At 38.4% G+C, this 16,413-nt stretch overlaps 1 protein-coding gene across 1 annotated transcript; it reads left to right on the top strand.

Annotated features, from left to right (window-relative positions):
* The first annotated feature begins 1,129 nt into the window (after positions 1–1,129).
* On the top strand, positions 1,130–14,940 carry HIGD1C (HIG1 hypoxia inducible domain family member 1C). The gene is made up of 3 exons (XM_057700976.1): positions 1,130–1,223; positions 6,027–6,161; positions 14,876–14,940. The coding sequence occupies exons 1-3, from the start codon at positions 1,130–1,132 to the stop codon at positions 14,938–14,940; spliced, it is 294 nt and encodes a 97-aa protein (XP_057556959.1).
* Positions 14,941–16,413: the final 1,473 nt, after the last annotated feature.

The following is a 16,413-nucleotide window of genomic DNA, read 5'->3' as shown; positions in this document are numbered from 1 at the left end:
GGATCTTCCTGGAGCAGGGATCGAACCTGTGTCCTCTGCATTGGCAGGCAGATTCTTAACCACTGCGCCACCTAGAAAGCCTGGAGTGCCCTTCTGAAGGCAGAAGGAAAGGCATCTTCTTCAAAAGCCTGATATTTACTTGAATGTTATCTTCGAAAGCCTAATATGTTTGTGGTCCAGGTGCTGCTACCAGTGAGTTTCCAGCTGGGGCTATGGAAACCTTGGCCAATACCAGCCGGCCACTCCCCTTTGGTGGTGGGGGCGGGGAGGATGCTGGGCTTTCCCATTATCAATTAGTTGGAAATTGCACGTACATGTGTCCGGGACTTACAAGGCCTGTTCTGATCTACAGCTTCCTGCTCAAGGAACACCAGGAGACAGGCTGCAGGTGGTGGACTACGCCAAAGGTATTGTCCTTCTGCCACTTACTGGGTTGCATTTTCTGATGAAAGCTGATTGACAGAATGAAGCCATCATATTTGAATTTTGAGGGTTGAAAATAGAGGGTTGCGTGGATAACAAACAGGTACTGCCAGACCATGTTGGTTGTGGTTATAATTGCTCTTGCTAGTTTCCTCATTTATCCTGTGCAGACAAAGAAAACTATTTCCATTGTCTAGCATAGCACCTGGTACATGGTAGGTGCTTGGTAAATATCTCAATAACTTCATAATGCCCTACACATTCTGCAGAACTGGAGTAATAATTCTCCCATCACCGGTAGATCTGGAGGTGTTTTTGCCTATGTTGGCACTGCCATCGTTCTTTAAAACTGTATTTTGTAAAAGAAACTCTGCGTTCATACAGTTTGTGGAAGTCCTGAGATTCCCAATGATTTCAAATGCCAAGCAGTGAAAGGGGACTGAATAACACATTTATGATCTGTGTTTTTACTCTGTATTCATGGAATACGATTATCATTTACTTCTCTTTGTATGTTTTTCTTTCCTCCACCCCGAAACAAAAACGAAAGGATTCCACGATGCAAAGGGTGAAGGAAAGATAACTATTTTAATTGAGCCAGACAGGCATGTCAAGCAAATGAAGACAGAAGAATACATAATCAAGAGTATATTGGGAGAGGGAAACAGATTTTTTTTTTTATCCCCTACTGTTACTAGAGAGAAAAATGTCTTCAGATAACCAGTGGTCAGCAGATGAGGATGAAGGCCAGTTATCCCGACTGATGAGGAAATCTAGAGACTTCCCCTTTGTCCCTGTAGGTAAGTACAAGCCTTGACTGGATACTGCAAAGCTGTTTCTAGTAACACAATAATGCCTCACCCAGTATCTCTGAGTATTTAAATAGCTTATATAATTGAATATTTATATTCAATAATTGGAGCTAACCCCTTCTATGCATGAATGAGTATGAGTTAAACTTTCAACACAGTTTCTAGTATATAGCAAACTCTCAGTAAATGTTAGCTATTATTATTATGAAGCATTAAATTTTTATTCTGTTTAATCCATTTTCATTAGCAGTCTATCTTAACGTACTAGTTCCCAACCAATCTAAATAGAATTGATTGAATGGACTGTAACTTTTCTGTAATGACTCAGAATCAGCAGCAGCATCAGTTTATTATACGGAGTCTCTTAGGGACTATTGAGATGTATACAGATGGTCCTCAACTTAAGACTTTTTGACTTTAAGATGATGAGAAAGCCGTATGCATTCAGTAGAAACGGGACATCGAATTTTTATCTTCTCCTGGCCTAGCGATATGTGGTATGATGCTCTCCTATGATGCTGGGGGGCAGCAGCTCCCAGTCAGCCTTGCCATCATGAAGGTAAACAACTAATACACTTACAACCACTCTGTACCCAGCCGTTCTGTTTTACACTTTCAGTAAATTAATATTCAATACATTACATGAGATAGTCAACACTGTATTATCAAATAGGCTTTGTGTTAGACGATTCCGCCCAACTGCAGGCTGATGTAAGTATTCCGAGCACGTTTAAAGTAGACTAGGCTAAGCTATGATGTTCAGTAGGTGAGGTGTATTAAATGAATTTTTGACTTACCATATTTTCAACTTATGATGGGTTTATCAGGATGTAACTCCATTGTGAGTTGAGGAAGATCCACGTCTTTTTGTCTTCTCACCAACTCGAACCTTTAAGTTCTTGTGTCTGACGTTTATAGATTTTTTCTGTTTCTTCCATTACCGTTGGGTACCATCAGAAACTTCTGCTTCTAAAGTTCTGTGGCACCAGAAACTAGATACCCAAGCTTAAAAGAACTGTGAGTCAATTCAGAGTGAAGAAGCTCTGAATGAAAGCCTGGGTTTACCTGTACACTTGAGAGCATGAACGCGGTGGTATTCATGCTCTGTGGCTTGTTGCTAGCTTTCTGATGTATTCCAGATGCTGAAGTTGATGGTTAAGTAAACTGTAGATTAAAGAAGTATTATTATAATTAGATCTGGAGTCTTCGCCTCTTTATCCTTTCCCAACACATATTTAATGTTTACATTTTCAACAAATACTATATGTATGTGGATTTAAAAAAAAAACCCACAAAAATCTAAGCACCAATATTATGTTTTAAAATCTAAGCTTTCTCTTCCTTCTCTTTTGGTTGCTTTAGCTGCCCTAAGCATTCTTATTGTGTACTTTAGCTATGCCTCTTTCCTTGTGTTTATTTTGCCTGGAAACTATTAAAATAACTTATTTAAATCAGACATACATACAGGGAACTATAGTCAATATTCTGTGATAAACCATAATGGAAAAGAATATGAAAAAGAATATATGTATAACTGAATCACTTTGCTGTACAGCAGAAATTAACACAACATTGTAAATCAACTATACTTCAATAAAATTTAAATATATATATAAATAAGATGTACATAAGTTTGTGTTTAATTCCCCAAAACCTTTTAAATAGGTATGTCATATGTTTCTATTAAATGTCACTACAATCTAGCAACTTTGTGTAATTCAGATATCAAAAAGAATCAAAATTTTACTTTATAGTAATATTCTGTTTAGAAGTTTCACTTAATTTGATTAAGGCTTGTAATAACACAAGAAATGGAAGCAAATAATTTTATAGTGATCTATTCATGTTAACTAGGAAAACAATTCAAGAACTCAGTGCCGCTTGAACAGATCCCTGTAACAAACAGGGATTAATCACTGTGCCTGTTGTAAATTAGATTGTTTTTCCAGAGACATTTAGGGTGATTAAAGTAGAAAGATAAAAGTGTTTCCAGCTGAATTCAATTATATACTAACTACAGAGACACAGTATGGAAAACAGTAAATCTGACTTTAATCTCTAAAAGAAACAAAACAAATTTCAGTAAGAACAGTCTTGATTTGGTAAGGGAAGACAGCCAAGTTTTTGCTAGAAAAATAATGATAAAATTTGTATATACATGAGGGTGAGTCAAAAATTATCTGCACTCCAGTTATATTAAAACTTCTGCTGGCCGCACTATCTTATTAACACTTTCCGTTCAAGGCTACTGTCTCCCCAGTCACTGCTGTGCGGGTGTGAACGTGTTACATCAGTTCATTTGTAACTGCGGTGGGAGCAAAAATGGATGCCCAACTTGTGATCTGCACAAAAGAAGAGCAGCGGGCAGTGATTCGTTTTTTGTGGTCTGAGGGTGGGTGTACCTGGTGCTGTTATTTATTGAAGACTTTGTGTGCAGTATGGAGAAAGTGTTTTGTCACGAAGAAGTGTGTATGAATGGATAAAGAAGTTCAAGGAAGGTAGCACAAGTGTTAGCCATCACGAAGGAGCTGGGTTCACTTCCGATGAAGAAGTGAAGACAGCCGTGCATTCTTGGCTCACAGCTCAGCCTAAAACATTTTTAAATGAGGGAATACGAAAGCTTGTTGACAGATGGACAAAGTGTATTGAAAAGCAAGGAGATTACGTCGAAAAATGTTGGATTTGTCTTTTCTAAAAGTTAATCAAAATAAATTCCACAGCCAGAGCGTGGATAATTTTTGACTTACCCTCATATGTTATTGAATAGTTTGTTTAGCTATTGTTATTTTAACAATATCTACTAAGTATTTTCTGCTGCAGGACGGAGTATCCTGTGCAGATAATTTACAGAGCATTTTAATTTGTTATTGCTGTCATTATAACGTATTCATATTGTTTAAAATCTTATGATTATTGTTAAGGTCTGTGTGCATTATGTGTATTTAAACTCTGTATTGATAGATTGTTTTTGCTTCTTTCACGTAACATTTCATAGTACATTTCTGTGTATTAGTACTTCCTATACTTAAAATTTTTTTATAGCTGTGGTAGTTTTTCCTCTGTTTGGGCCATTTGGGTTGTTTGGTTTTTCCTCGTACATAGTGTAGCCATAAACATCTTTGTGTCAACTTTTTGACTTTTCTTTTGCTTATTACCTTGGAGTATGTTCCCCAAAGTAGAATTTCCAGGGCAGGAAGCATGTTCAGTTTAATTTCACTTATTACATATTTCCAGAGTTCTTTCCAGAAAGATTTGAGAGAAAGATTTCAAAGCTCTAAACTTACAGAGCTTTCAGCATTGTACCTCTTTCTCAGTGTGCCTGCCATCATTGTTTTACTGTTATTTATTTTTTGCTATTTTTATGTTTGTTGTTTTTATTTCAATTTCACTTATTGCTAATCGGCCTACAAAATATACATATAAATGGGGGGGAGGGGCGGCAGAGGGATGAGTGCAGTAGGTGAGGGAGATTAAGAGGTACAAACTTTCAGTTATAAAATAAATGTCACTGGGATGTAAGGTATAGTATCCAGGATATAGTCAGTAGCATTGTAAGAACTCTGTGTGGTGACAGATGGTGACGAGATTTATTGTGGTGATCATTCTGTAATGTATAAAAAAACTGAATCACTAATATAATATTGTAAGTCAAGTATACTTCAATATACTTCAATAAAAAAAGATACTCAAAAAAATATACATATAAATGTGATTGTTTACGAAAAAGTATTGAGTGGGAGGAATCACCCCTACCTGATGTTAAGGCTTACTACAGTAACCAAGACAGCGTGGTATTGATGAAGGGATAGATGCATAAATCAATAGGATAGAAGAAAGATTCCCCCCAAATAGAATCACACTGTTATTATGCAAAAGTTTCCTGCATTCTTATGTCAAAATATAGCATTTTCGTCATCATTTTTTTTGTCTCTTACCCCATTTATTTATACCTTATCCCCTTTTAGATTTTAAATATGCTGTTCTGTTTTCTTCTAAATTTTGTTGATAGTTTGGTTTTGTTTTCATATTTAATTCTAACCCATCCAGAATTTTTTTGTAGGGTCTGGTGTGAGATACAAATCCAAGTTAGTCCAAATAGTTATTTCTTTATCTGTTATTTGGTTATTTTGATTTGTCATGGATTAAGTTCTCACAGTGCTTCAAATCGCTTTCCAGAATTTTTCCTATTCAGTTTTCTGTCTTAAATGACATAGAATCTTGGTTATCAAAGCAGTATATTCACCCCTCGACATAGGTAGGGAATACAGAAATATTTGTATGGGCTTCTGGAATTTTCTAGAATCACAGTTCTTCCCAGAGTCACATACTTCTTGTGCAAATATTCACACCTTTTTACCTCTCATTAAAATTTAATATCTCGCTTTCACAGAAGATTAAAGTTTCTTTCACTTTACTAGATTTACTCCTTATTTGATAACAAGTAGGGAAGAATAAAGCCAAACACCCAAAAGCTATGGATGCTGAGATTTTGGTTGGTTCACTCACTGGTTAAATCACTTGCCCCAAATAAAAGGCTTGCAGCCCATAAACTTGAAACCATGCCTCAGGAAAATTAGAAGTTACTAGACAAGTTACTATACTGTATAATTTTTCTGGGAAGACTCAAAACTGCAAATATTGAATCCATGAATGAAGTATTCTTTGGAAATACCTTCCCTGCTTATCTTCCAGGTACTGATCCCTTGGACAGTCTTTTATTCAGTTCTCTAATAAAACTTACCCTGAATTTTACCCTGCTGTTTATATAATCCCTACTTTTTTAATTTACAGGGATAGCAGGCTTTATGACTGTGGTGTCCTATGGCCTTTACAAGTTAAAACACAGAAGAGATCAGAAAATGTCCATTCATCTTACTCACATGAGAGTTGCTGCCCAAGGATTTGTCGTAGGAGCTGTGACTCTAGGTAACCTGCTTAATTTATATCTTTTGTTCAGCTGTCTTTCACAGTGTTTTTACTTATTCATCCATTCATACTAGAGAGTATTTTTATTTATTCATTCACTCATATTCATTCATGAATACTGGGTCAAAATGATGTAATGGAGGAGGAATGGTAAGAAAGACAGCGATCTTTACTTGGTTGAGGTTGCTGCCCAGTTATAGGCTTAATGTCTTGGTACTTTAAGCACTGGGGAAAAAAAAAAAAAAGAAACAACTCAATAGGCAAAAGGTACAAACCTCCAGTTATAAAATAAATAAGTCATGGGGATATAATGTAGAGCATGGTGACTATAGTTAATAATGCTGTGTTGCATATTTGAAAGTTGCTAAGAGAGCAGATCTTAAAAATCCTCATCACAAGAATATGTATGGTGATAGATGTTAACGAGGCTTACTGTGGTGATCATTTCACAATACATACAGATACAGAATCATGTTATATACCATACTATTGTATGTGAATTGTACTTCAATTTAAAAAAATTAAAACCCACTAGAGAACTAGGTTATAGTTTCTGTTATCCTCTGTAGTGAAAGGAGCAGTGAATAGTTTGTACCCTCTATAACTCAGCTATTCCAAGCTTGAACAATAGACAGTTTTTTTAATTAGTCTATAAATTAAGCAATATTTACACAGTCAAATCCAAAGAACAGGTGTAAAATTATCTGGTTAATTCAGGTTATATCAACAGCTAAATCAGATAGTTCTAACAAGACGTCTACTTTGGGACCTAAATTTCCTACATTTTTTTGTCTACATTAATGAGAACAAGTCACAATGTTCTAGTTCCCCTTCATGCTGTGCAAAGTAGAGTCAGCCTAAGAGTAGGTCTAGGATTATGGGGTGATGGGTGTGAGGCTTTCATATAGGGAGTTACATGGTAATTATCTTCTTAATATGAGCTGGGATTTGGGAGTCTTGAACAAAATGCAAGAAACTTTCCTATGAAGTAACGGTCCTCATTTTCATCATTCAGCAAACACTTATTGAGCATGTGCTATGTACAAGGCACTGTGCTGGTCTAGAGATAGAACGATAAAACTAATTCCCTACCCTCAAAGAGTTTAGTCTCCTTAGGGAGAGAGACCAAGAGCAGGAGAAGACAATATAAAGTCATAGGTACTACAACAAGATGACAGGTTACTATGGAAGCACAAGCACAAAGGAGGGGGTATTTAACTAGGGCTGAGAGTCCAGGGAGGCTTTTCTAAGGATGCAAACCACCTAATGAGCCAAGAATGTAGAGGAATTAACTAAGCAGAGAAGGAAGTCAGGATTCTAGGCAAAGGAAAAAACAAAGGCACAGAAGCTTGGCATGTTAGTGGAACTCTACATAGCTTCGTATGGCAGGTGAATCATCAGTGTTTGACGAGACTGTAGAACTACTAGTAGTAACATATAGTAAGAGATTTATGACAGGTATTTGGACTTACATAATTGTGAGGCTCTTGTTTATGTGTCAGGAGCTCAGAACTGACGTGGGCAGAGCAAACAGTTAGAAAAGATAGATGAAACATGGGAGAAGCAAGAAAAATCTGGAACCTGCAAGGATGAGCTGGAACATACAGGATGGTCTGGAATCCTTGTGGATTTCTCACCATCTCTAAGCTTCCAAATTTGATGATGAGTATGACACAGAAAAAGCTGATGCCCCTCTTCCTGGAGGAAAACATGGACCTGGCCAAGGAGTCAGAGAAGGTGACAGAGGAAATTCAGCAGGAGCCATAGTAGCTGCACTCCTGATTGCTGCACCATGCCAACAAGGTGGGCCAGCAGGCAAGCAAAATACGTGCAACCGTGCCTTCCCAGCTACAACGAATGTGGCTACTGCTTTACTTCTGCCTTCTGAATCTCATGCAAAATGTCTCCTGTGCAGGTTTTCGGGGAATGAAAGGAAAGGAATTCTGGAAAATCTAGTTACCGTTTAGCTAATATGACACAACACAAATCCATCCCTGTCTATCCCTTGTCAACCTGGCATCCATATATACCTCTTTTAATACACTTACCTTCAAATAAAGACAATCGCAAAATCAATCACCCCTTGTATAACCAAAAACATGCTAACATGCTAACTCTCTCCCAAAAGAGGATACAAAATCCCTTTGTCCATCTTTGGGTGATATTGATTCATCGTTGCGCTGAGTTGTATTCCCTTTTGATATCCTGTGACTTAAATCCTGAGATGTAAGGTTAACTGCTATTAACACATCTTATATCACATGGTAGGTAAATGGAAGTGAAAAAAAAAAAACTGGTGACTGTATACACAAGAGTATTCACATCAAAATAAAGAATATTCATAACTATCACAGTCTGTTTCGGATGATCATGGCTCATATTATAGCTATGTTTTTCCACTAGCCATTTCATCCACCCTTTGCCTTCGAAAAGCACCTTGGCTATCCATGGTTACTTGACTGGGGTGTTGATCCAGACATGCTTAAATGATCTGCGTCATTAATCATCCTTCCTGTATTGGGTGTAATTTTCCACCTTCTTTAATCACAGGATATGGGAGTACTAAGAAATGCCTCAGAAGGTATACATTCCAGACACTCCTCCTTACCCTACCAATATAGTAGCAATTTACTGACAGATCAGATCAATGTAACAGACTAATGTGATAATCAAGGTCCTACAGGCTAGACTGTGGCAGGCTTGTTCACACAGCCCTGAGACTGAACACTGAAAGTATACTGCTGGCCCTGCCAGGTGAAAGCAAACTGTTTCTGATGGTCTTTACTAAAAGGTATCCAGAAAACAGCAATCAATCAGATGAACAGCTGCAAAACAAACAGCAAAGGTTGTGTTGATTTGCTATAGCAATGAAACCAAACCTGTACATGAAACCACAGCTGCAATTAGACTGATCACCTGATCAAGTTTATAGAAATCCATTATCATTATCCAAAATCCAAAATCCATCTGTCTAAAGAGGCAAAGTGAATGCAGATGTGGTAGGAATCACCACCCTGGCATCTTTAAAGTCCTTGATGATGACACTATATATTCCTTCTGGGAATGCAGTACTGCTTTGGTAATAGAAGCATTTAGAATGGCTTATACTTGGCTTTCCCCACCATAATGGCCCTTACTCCACAGGTCAGGGAACCAATGGGAGGATTCTGATAGTTGCTGTTTATGTCTATTCCAATTACACATTCCATAACTGGGGAAATAACACAGGGTAGGTTCAGGGACCCACCAGACCAACTGTAAAATAGACCCACAGCAGAACTCCACTGACCTGACCATAAACTCCTGGTCTGACTGGTAGAACACACTAATTCTCCAGACATCAGTATCAATTCAAAACCAAGATTTAACAGTGTCCCACAGATGTGATGATTTCCCCTTCCCCTTCAGCAGCACCCTGCTGAAAAGTCACAGGTGCCTTTGGGGAAGACTAGAAGGAGGATTTATAGTATTTGCATTTTTGGCTGTGACACAGGGTCTTCCCTTAAGGAGATCTGACCTCTCCTTTATTGCAGGGACTTTGGGTTTGTGAATTGACTCAAATTTGGGAATTGGTTGAGGGGCCATGGCTCTCTATTGTGATGATTCAAGTCACATGTTTGTTTGCCAAACCCAGAGCTTTTCTGCTTATATGCTGCTCACCACTTTCAACTCTAGGTACAACCACAATCAATTAACCAATGCCAGAGATCTCTGTGGCTGAGATTATTCTGATTACTGCTTAGGTTTTCCTGCCCATTACAGTAATCATGCTTTCTTTGTATTTGCCATCTCACAATCTCATCATCCCCACTGAATTCAGGGAGCCCAGAAATTCCTACTGTCATTTCTGGCTTATAGAAAATCATTACCATAGACCTCTTCAAGGATGCCAGAGCTCCCTTCACAAGTGTATTTCTCACCGCCTTGCGGAAGGAGGGAGAGATATTTAGGGGGTAAGTGAGCAGGATAAACCCGGTCTAACATTCTAATCACCCTAAGCCTTTAAATACCTTCCTTTATGGCAAAGTTTCTCAATCTCAGCACTATTGACATTTTGCACTGGATTATTCTTTGTGTGGAGGACTGTTCTGCACATTATAGAATGTTCAGCAGCATCCCTGGCCTCTACCTACTAGCTGCCAGTAGTAACCACCCACCCCCACTGTGACAACCGAAAATGTCTCCAGACATTGCCAGATTTCCCTGGGGAACAAAACTGTCCCAGTAAAGAAGAATCACTGCCTTACCATGGAAGTATACTAAGGAAGTTCTGGTATTTCAACTTCATTTCATGGAGACTACTTTTTGATCCAAGTTTCAGTCATTTTCAGACAGAGATAGGACTGTTTCCACTGGCAGAGGAGTCTCAGTAAAATATAGGGGTTCAAAGACCCATTTCACTGCAATCTGCCCATATGTCCCCATCTCAGTTTTCAGAGTCACACTCCTTCCAAAGCAATACCCTAACTTTAACATAAGCGGTGTTGTGAGGTTGGGAGTTTAATTTGTGTTGTGATTAGTCACTCACAGGATTAGCCCCTGTGTATATTTTTCAAAAATATCAGTCCATGGCTACAGGAGTTAAGAGTTTCTTTTTGGAAAGTCATAAAGCTTTCAAGACCTTGAGCTAGGAGTTAAAAGCCATGAGCCCATCATATGGTTTTCCCAGGTTCTCCAGCACACTTAGAAGTAACCAACTTTATTTCCACTAAATGTTCTATGGCAGTAAATACTTGATCCCCCAAAGTCTTGCTTTCTGTAGGCACCTGATCAAGGGTATCTGCAAGGTGATAATTTTTACTTGTTTTGCTGCTGCATGCCATGGACTGCGAGCATACTCTTTGCCACTGCGGGGGAGGGGGGGGAGGGGAGGCCATTAATACCTTTAATCAGATCAGAGAACCATCTCCAGATAACCCAGAACCAATTCAGAGAACCAATCCTCAGGGTTATGTTCCTCTGGAAGCTGCCAATACCAAATTCTGTATCAGTCGGTTCAATCAGAGAAGCAAAACTATTAGGAGTGATATATAAAAAGAGATTTGTTATAGAGATATGACCTTAAGCAATTTGGGGAGCTGGTTAAACAGTCCGTGTTAGCTGGTTGGTTATATTTCTAATCCTAACACCTGAAGTTAACAAGGCAGCAATTGGGAAGGAAAAATAAGCTAGAATCTGCAAGGATGAGCTGGAACCCACAAAAGCAAGTGGAAACTTGTCAGAGTCTTGCTGACTCCAACCTTGATCATGGCATGACCGCTAGGAAAAGCTGGCACCTTCAGTCATGGAGCTAATCCACACCTGTCCCAGGAGCTGGAAGAGCTAATGGAGGAGATCCAGGAGCTGAAGGATCTGTGCACCTGACTGCTGCCTACCAATAGCGAGGTGAGCCAGCAGATAAACAGCAACACACACAAGTTGTAATAGCACCTGGTGCTCTGCACCAAGCCTTCCAAATGCAAAAAGAATTTGGCAGCTGCTGCTTCAACTTTCACCTTCAAATCTCAAGCAAAATGTCTCTCGTGGCCAAGCTAATGGAGAACTATGCAAGGAAGAGAATTCTGGAAAACATAACAGCTTAGCTAAATTGACAAAACAAATTCTCCCAATAGATTTATATGGTTGCGAGTTGAGGAGTAACAACATGAAGTGAGCCAGTGAAGGGTTTAAATAGGGGAGTAACAGACTAGCAGTTTAGAAAAATGGCTGCTGTACAGAAAGATCAGAAACAGGCAATATGAAACTCTTTGTTTAGGGATACTAAACAGACTGTTGTTACACTATAAAGGCAAGGAAAACTATTATCATAAAATTCAGAACAGTGGTTACCTATGAAAAATGGTGGGGGATATGGTCAGAAAGGAAAACCTGGAGGCTTCCAGGATGCCTATAATATTCTTGACCCATAATTACAGGTGTTCATTCTACAACTATCTGTTAATCTGGTCATTAAAGTTTTATGTACTATTTTCCATGCATATGTATATCACCATGAAAAAAGTGTTAAGAGGAAAAAGAAAATGATTAGAGATGATTTGCAAAAGAGGGGAGAAAAAAGGCAGAAGCCAATTAGATGATGAATTGGATAGGAACGAAGGCAATGGCAACAGAGAGGAGATGGATTCTAGAAATGTTGAGGACTCAGCAACTAAGTGACTGGGAAAAGGAAGGAAGGAAGAATCAAGGATGACGCCTAGGTTTCTGGTTTGGGCAACCAGATGAAAGGTTTGCCTTGCACTAATATAAAGAATGAAGAAAGAAAGAACAGGTGTGGTGGAAGGATGAGTACATACTGGACAAAACAATAATAACTAACACATAATGAGTGCTTGTGATGTGTAAGTCACTCTGCTTTATATACCATTATCTCATTTAATCTTAATAAATACCTATTTTGACACCACCTGGTCTACTGCAGTACAACCCAATATTGATGTTAACCACATGGAGCTCACATCAGATGCCCCAGGCTTAAGGACATGGTTCCCAAAAACACTGCCCTTCTTTCAGACACCAGCCTTTAGGGCTTCCCAGACCACCTGCACTTTTGACCAACTGCCTACAATTCAAGGTTTCCCAAGACTCTCTCAGGTTTGATATTTCACTAGAAGAACTTATAGAACTTAGGAAAGCACCGTACTCACAATTACAATTTCATTATAAAGTATACAACTCAGGACCAGTGAAACAGACACATAGGGTAAGGTCTGGGAGGGTCCCAAACTCAAAAGCTTCTCCCTGTGGAATTGGGGCATGTCACCCTCCCAGCACATCCACGTGTTTACCAACCAAGAAACTCCAGTGAACTTCAGTGTCCAGAGCTTTTACTGGGGCTTCATGCTGTAGGCATGATTTGCCTGAATCATTGGCCATGTGACTGAACTCAATCTCCAGTCCCTGGAGGTCTAAGAACCCTCTAAATCACATGGTTGGTCTTCTGGCATGACAAGCCACATCCTGAAGCTATCTGGAGCCCACCATGAGTCACCTAATTAGCATAAATACAGAGATGACTCAAGGGACGACTCATGACCAGACAGTCTTTATTAAAGCACAATACCCTATGAGGTAGGTACTGTTATTATCGTTTTACAAATAAGGAAACTGAGGCTTAGAGAGGAATGGTTACCCTCACAGTAACATGGGCAATCTACTGCAGAGCCTGAACTCTTATTAATTTTATATTATACTGATTAAGACACCTATGGCAGATGTCTCTAAATTACAGTACTCATACCATAGTTGATGTATAAGGAGGTCCATGGCTATGTGGGAAGAAAATATTTTTACCTTAAAAACAAAAAAGCAGGACTTCCCTGGTGGTCCAGTGGTTAAGACTCCATACTCCCAATGCAGGGGGCACAGGTTCAATCCTTGGTCGGGGAACTAAAATCCTGCATGCCACGTGGCACGGCCAAAAAAAAAACACCAAAAAACAAAAAAAGCTTTACCAGTATATAGACTGACCACAGTACATTTATATGGTTTATAAATAAATGCACATTTTGAGGGGCATGCTCAACATATTTACTTATATACAATTTTAAAGTTTTGGAGACCACCTACCTATGGGATGTGGAAATGGAACCTATAATATAATCTATATATGGGTCTCACACTCAGAAGAGAGATGTACCTTGCCTACCAGTGAATCAACAGGTGTGAACGAGGTGAGAAAAGCGTTGGGATCAGAAATCTGGGGAACACCAACATTTAAGAGGTAGGCAAGAGGTTAATAATTATCTGTACTTAATAAGCACAGGGAGATAAGTCCTGTAATTCTCTCTGAATCTGAGAATGTTATTTCCATAGATACCACAATGATTCAAGTTTAAACATTTTTTTGCCTTGAATTTTATGCATCTTTGATAGTTACAGTACTATTTCATTAGAAAATTATGCAGACATCTGCCTCATTTTGCTATCTAATTGAGATGAGAACAGCTAACTTACTGACCCTTTAGGCTCTGTGCACTCTTTGCAGGTATTAACAGCAAGTGTCAGAAATAAAGCAGAAGGAAAATGAAGTAAAGGTTTAGTTTAAACAATCTACTGACAGCTGATGCCTCGACAACTGATATGGGTGGGGAGGGTGGGGAGCTGAGGTTTAAATCCGGGACTCCCTTACTTGCTTTGGGGATGAACATTTGCTGACAGCCCTGGAATTCCCTGAAGCAGCTCCTCTGTTCCTCAAGGCTATTTTCCCTGGTCCCTTCCCTCTCTCTGCATGGCCCTAAGACCTCATCCTTAGGGAAGATGTACATCTATCTCGTCTGCCTAAACATGGCTAATTGACCCCCGGGACTGTAAATCCCTAGAAGCAGGGATTAGATCCGTTCACCTTTCTTTTCTTCGGAATATTGAGCCCAAGTAGATACTGACTAGATGTTTGCTAAATTGAAGTGCCTCTTGTTTTTATCTCAAGATCCAGCCAAATCTTCCCACTTTCTTTTTTCACCAATATTTTAAAATTCAGACTTTAGGGTAACAACATAAATTCAGATTTATACTGATCCTAAAGGGTTCCTGGATTTCGGGTTTTGGGTTTTTCTTTGTTTTTTGGAGTCACTTGTATGATCCAAGCCAAAAATTAATAAGATGGAGGGTGTGTTTGTGTTTTTAAACTGTAGGTTAGTTTTGGAAAAATACAAGTGAAGAAATTCAGTGTTTGTTTCCCATGGATACTCTATTGATACATATCTTTTTGTTTCTAGGTGTTCTCTATTCTATGTATAAAGATTACATTAGACCTCGATTCTTCAATGTGTCCAAAAAATGAAGCTACAGACAAGGAAAACAAGAAGACTTCTGAAAACTATTTATTATGAAGAATGCAATTTCAATATGTAGCAAATTATACTGCAGAAGTTTCAGCCAGAATTCTCATAGCCTTCAGTTGTTGAAGAAGTTGATTTATAAATCAACAATCATAAATAGTCAACTCAAAAATGTCTTTGTTGATGTCTTTCAGATCCTAGGGACATGATTTTATGACTTTTAACATTTTTATTTTCTAGTTAGTGGCAGAAAATAATCTGTATCATGCCAAATCAATCTGAAAATTAGGAGTTATATAGTAGCTACTGAAAAATTTACCCATATTAAATGCGACGCTCTATTCATCACTTAATTCTCCCCAGACAGGGCAAGGTAATCAAGGCTTTCACAAACTCCTTATTAGAATGGGTAAAAATTACATCAAAGGAGAATGGCCATGCTGTTATTTAACTTTGGTTCACCACTGTGCACCTTACGCTTATATAGAAACTTGATTATTTTACCACAAACATAAATGTCTAACATTTAAATATTTATGTATTCATTTTTATACCTCTTGAAAGTATTTCTAGGAGTACAGAAATAAATTGCTAAAAAATCCCTTGTTCCTCAGACAGCAGTATTGAGGGGATGAAAGGATTTAATCCAGATATGCTACTGCTCATCTGGTATGACACTGTAGAAACACAAGAAACAAAGAAGATATTAAATGTTCAGTATACCTGTGGCCTCAAACTCCTCTGCAATTGCCCTAGGGTTCTAAAAACTTAGTTAGACCTTGCTGAAGTCATAACTGCCGTGACTCAGATTTATTCCCTGATTCCAGGCCTGGGAAAGAAAACCAAAAAAAAAAAAAAGTACCCACTGAGATCAAATCAAGAATGCACTGTAATGTGATCTGTGGTACTGATTTCCTCTTCCTTGATGTGGCCTGTAGTGGAGGACTCCTCTGACAGGAAGATGAAGTCTAGTGTTTGGGGAAGGGAAAGACACGGGAACATTTGAAAATATATCTGCCACCAGCAAGTACACGTTTCAGTCAACACTGTTCTCTTTAGAAAATAGACAAGGAAAGAATCCAACTACTTTATTCTACTAAATATCCCAGCAGTTGGCTCTAACACGTTCCATGAAAGGAAGATATAAGACAGCTGGCACAGAACTGTCATCCTTTGTGTCGACTGCGCAATGAAGAGATGCTTCTAATCAGGCTACCAGAAATACCCTCTCTCAGCATTAAAGTATATGCTCAGCATTAAAAATAGTTTACCTGAAGTGTTGAATCAGAAATGGGCTTTTCTCACAAAATCCAAGAGATTCCAGATTTTTGTAATACTCTGAAAGTACTAAAGTAATATATTTATTGCTTGAAAAAAGCAATGGAAAATATCTATTAAGAGTAGTTATGCATGAGAGCTCAAATTATGTTTAAATTAAAATGTAAAATCATGCATGGAGAAAAGTTAAATATGCA

This window comes from Hippopotamus amphibius, chromosome 12 (genome assembly GCF_030028045.1).
Source record: "Hippopotamus amphibius kiboko isolate mHipAmp2 chromosome 12, mHipAmp2.hap2, whole genome shotgun sequence".
Classification (NCBI taxonomy): domain Eukaryota; kingdom Metazoa; phylum Chordata; class Mammalia; order Artiodactyla; family Hippopotamidae; genus Hippopotamus; species Hippopotamus amphibius.
The sequence above is the reverse complement of the archived record's forward strand: the minus strand, read 5'-3'. Positions and strand labels throughout refer to the sequence as shown.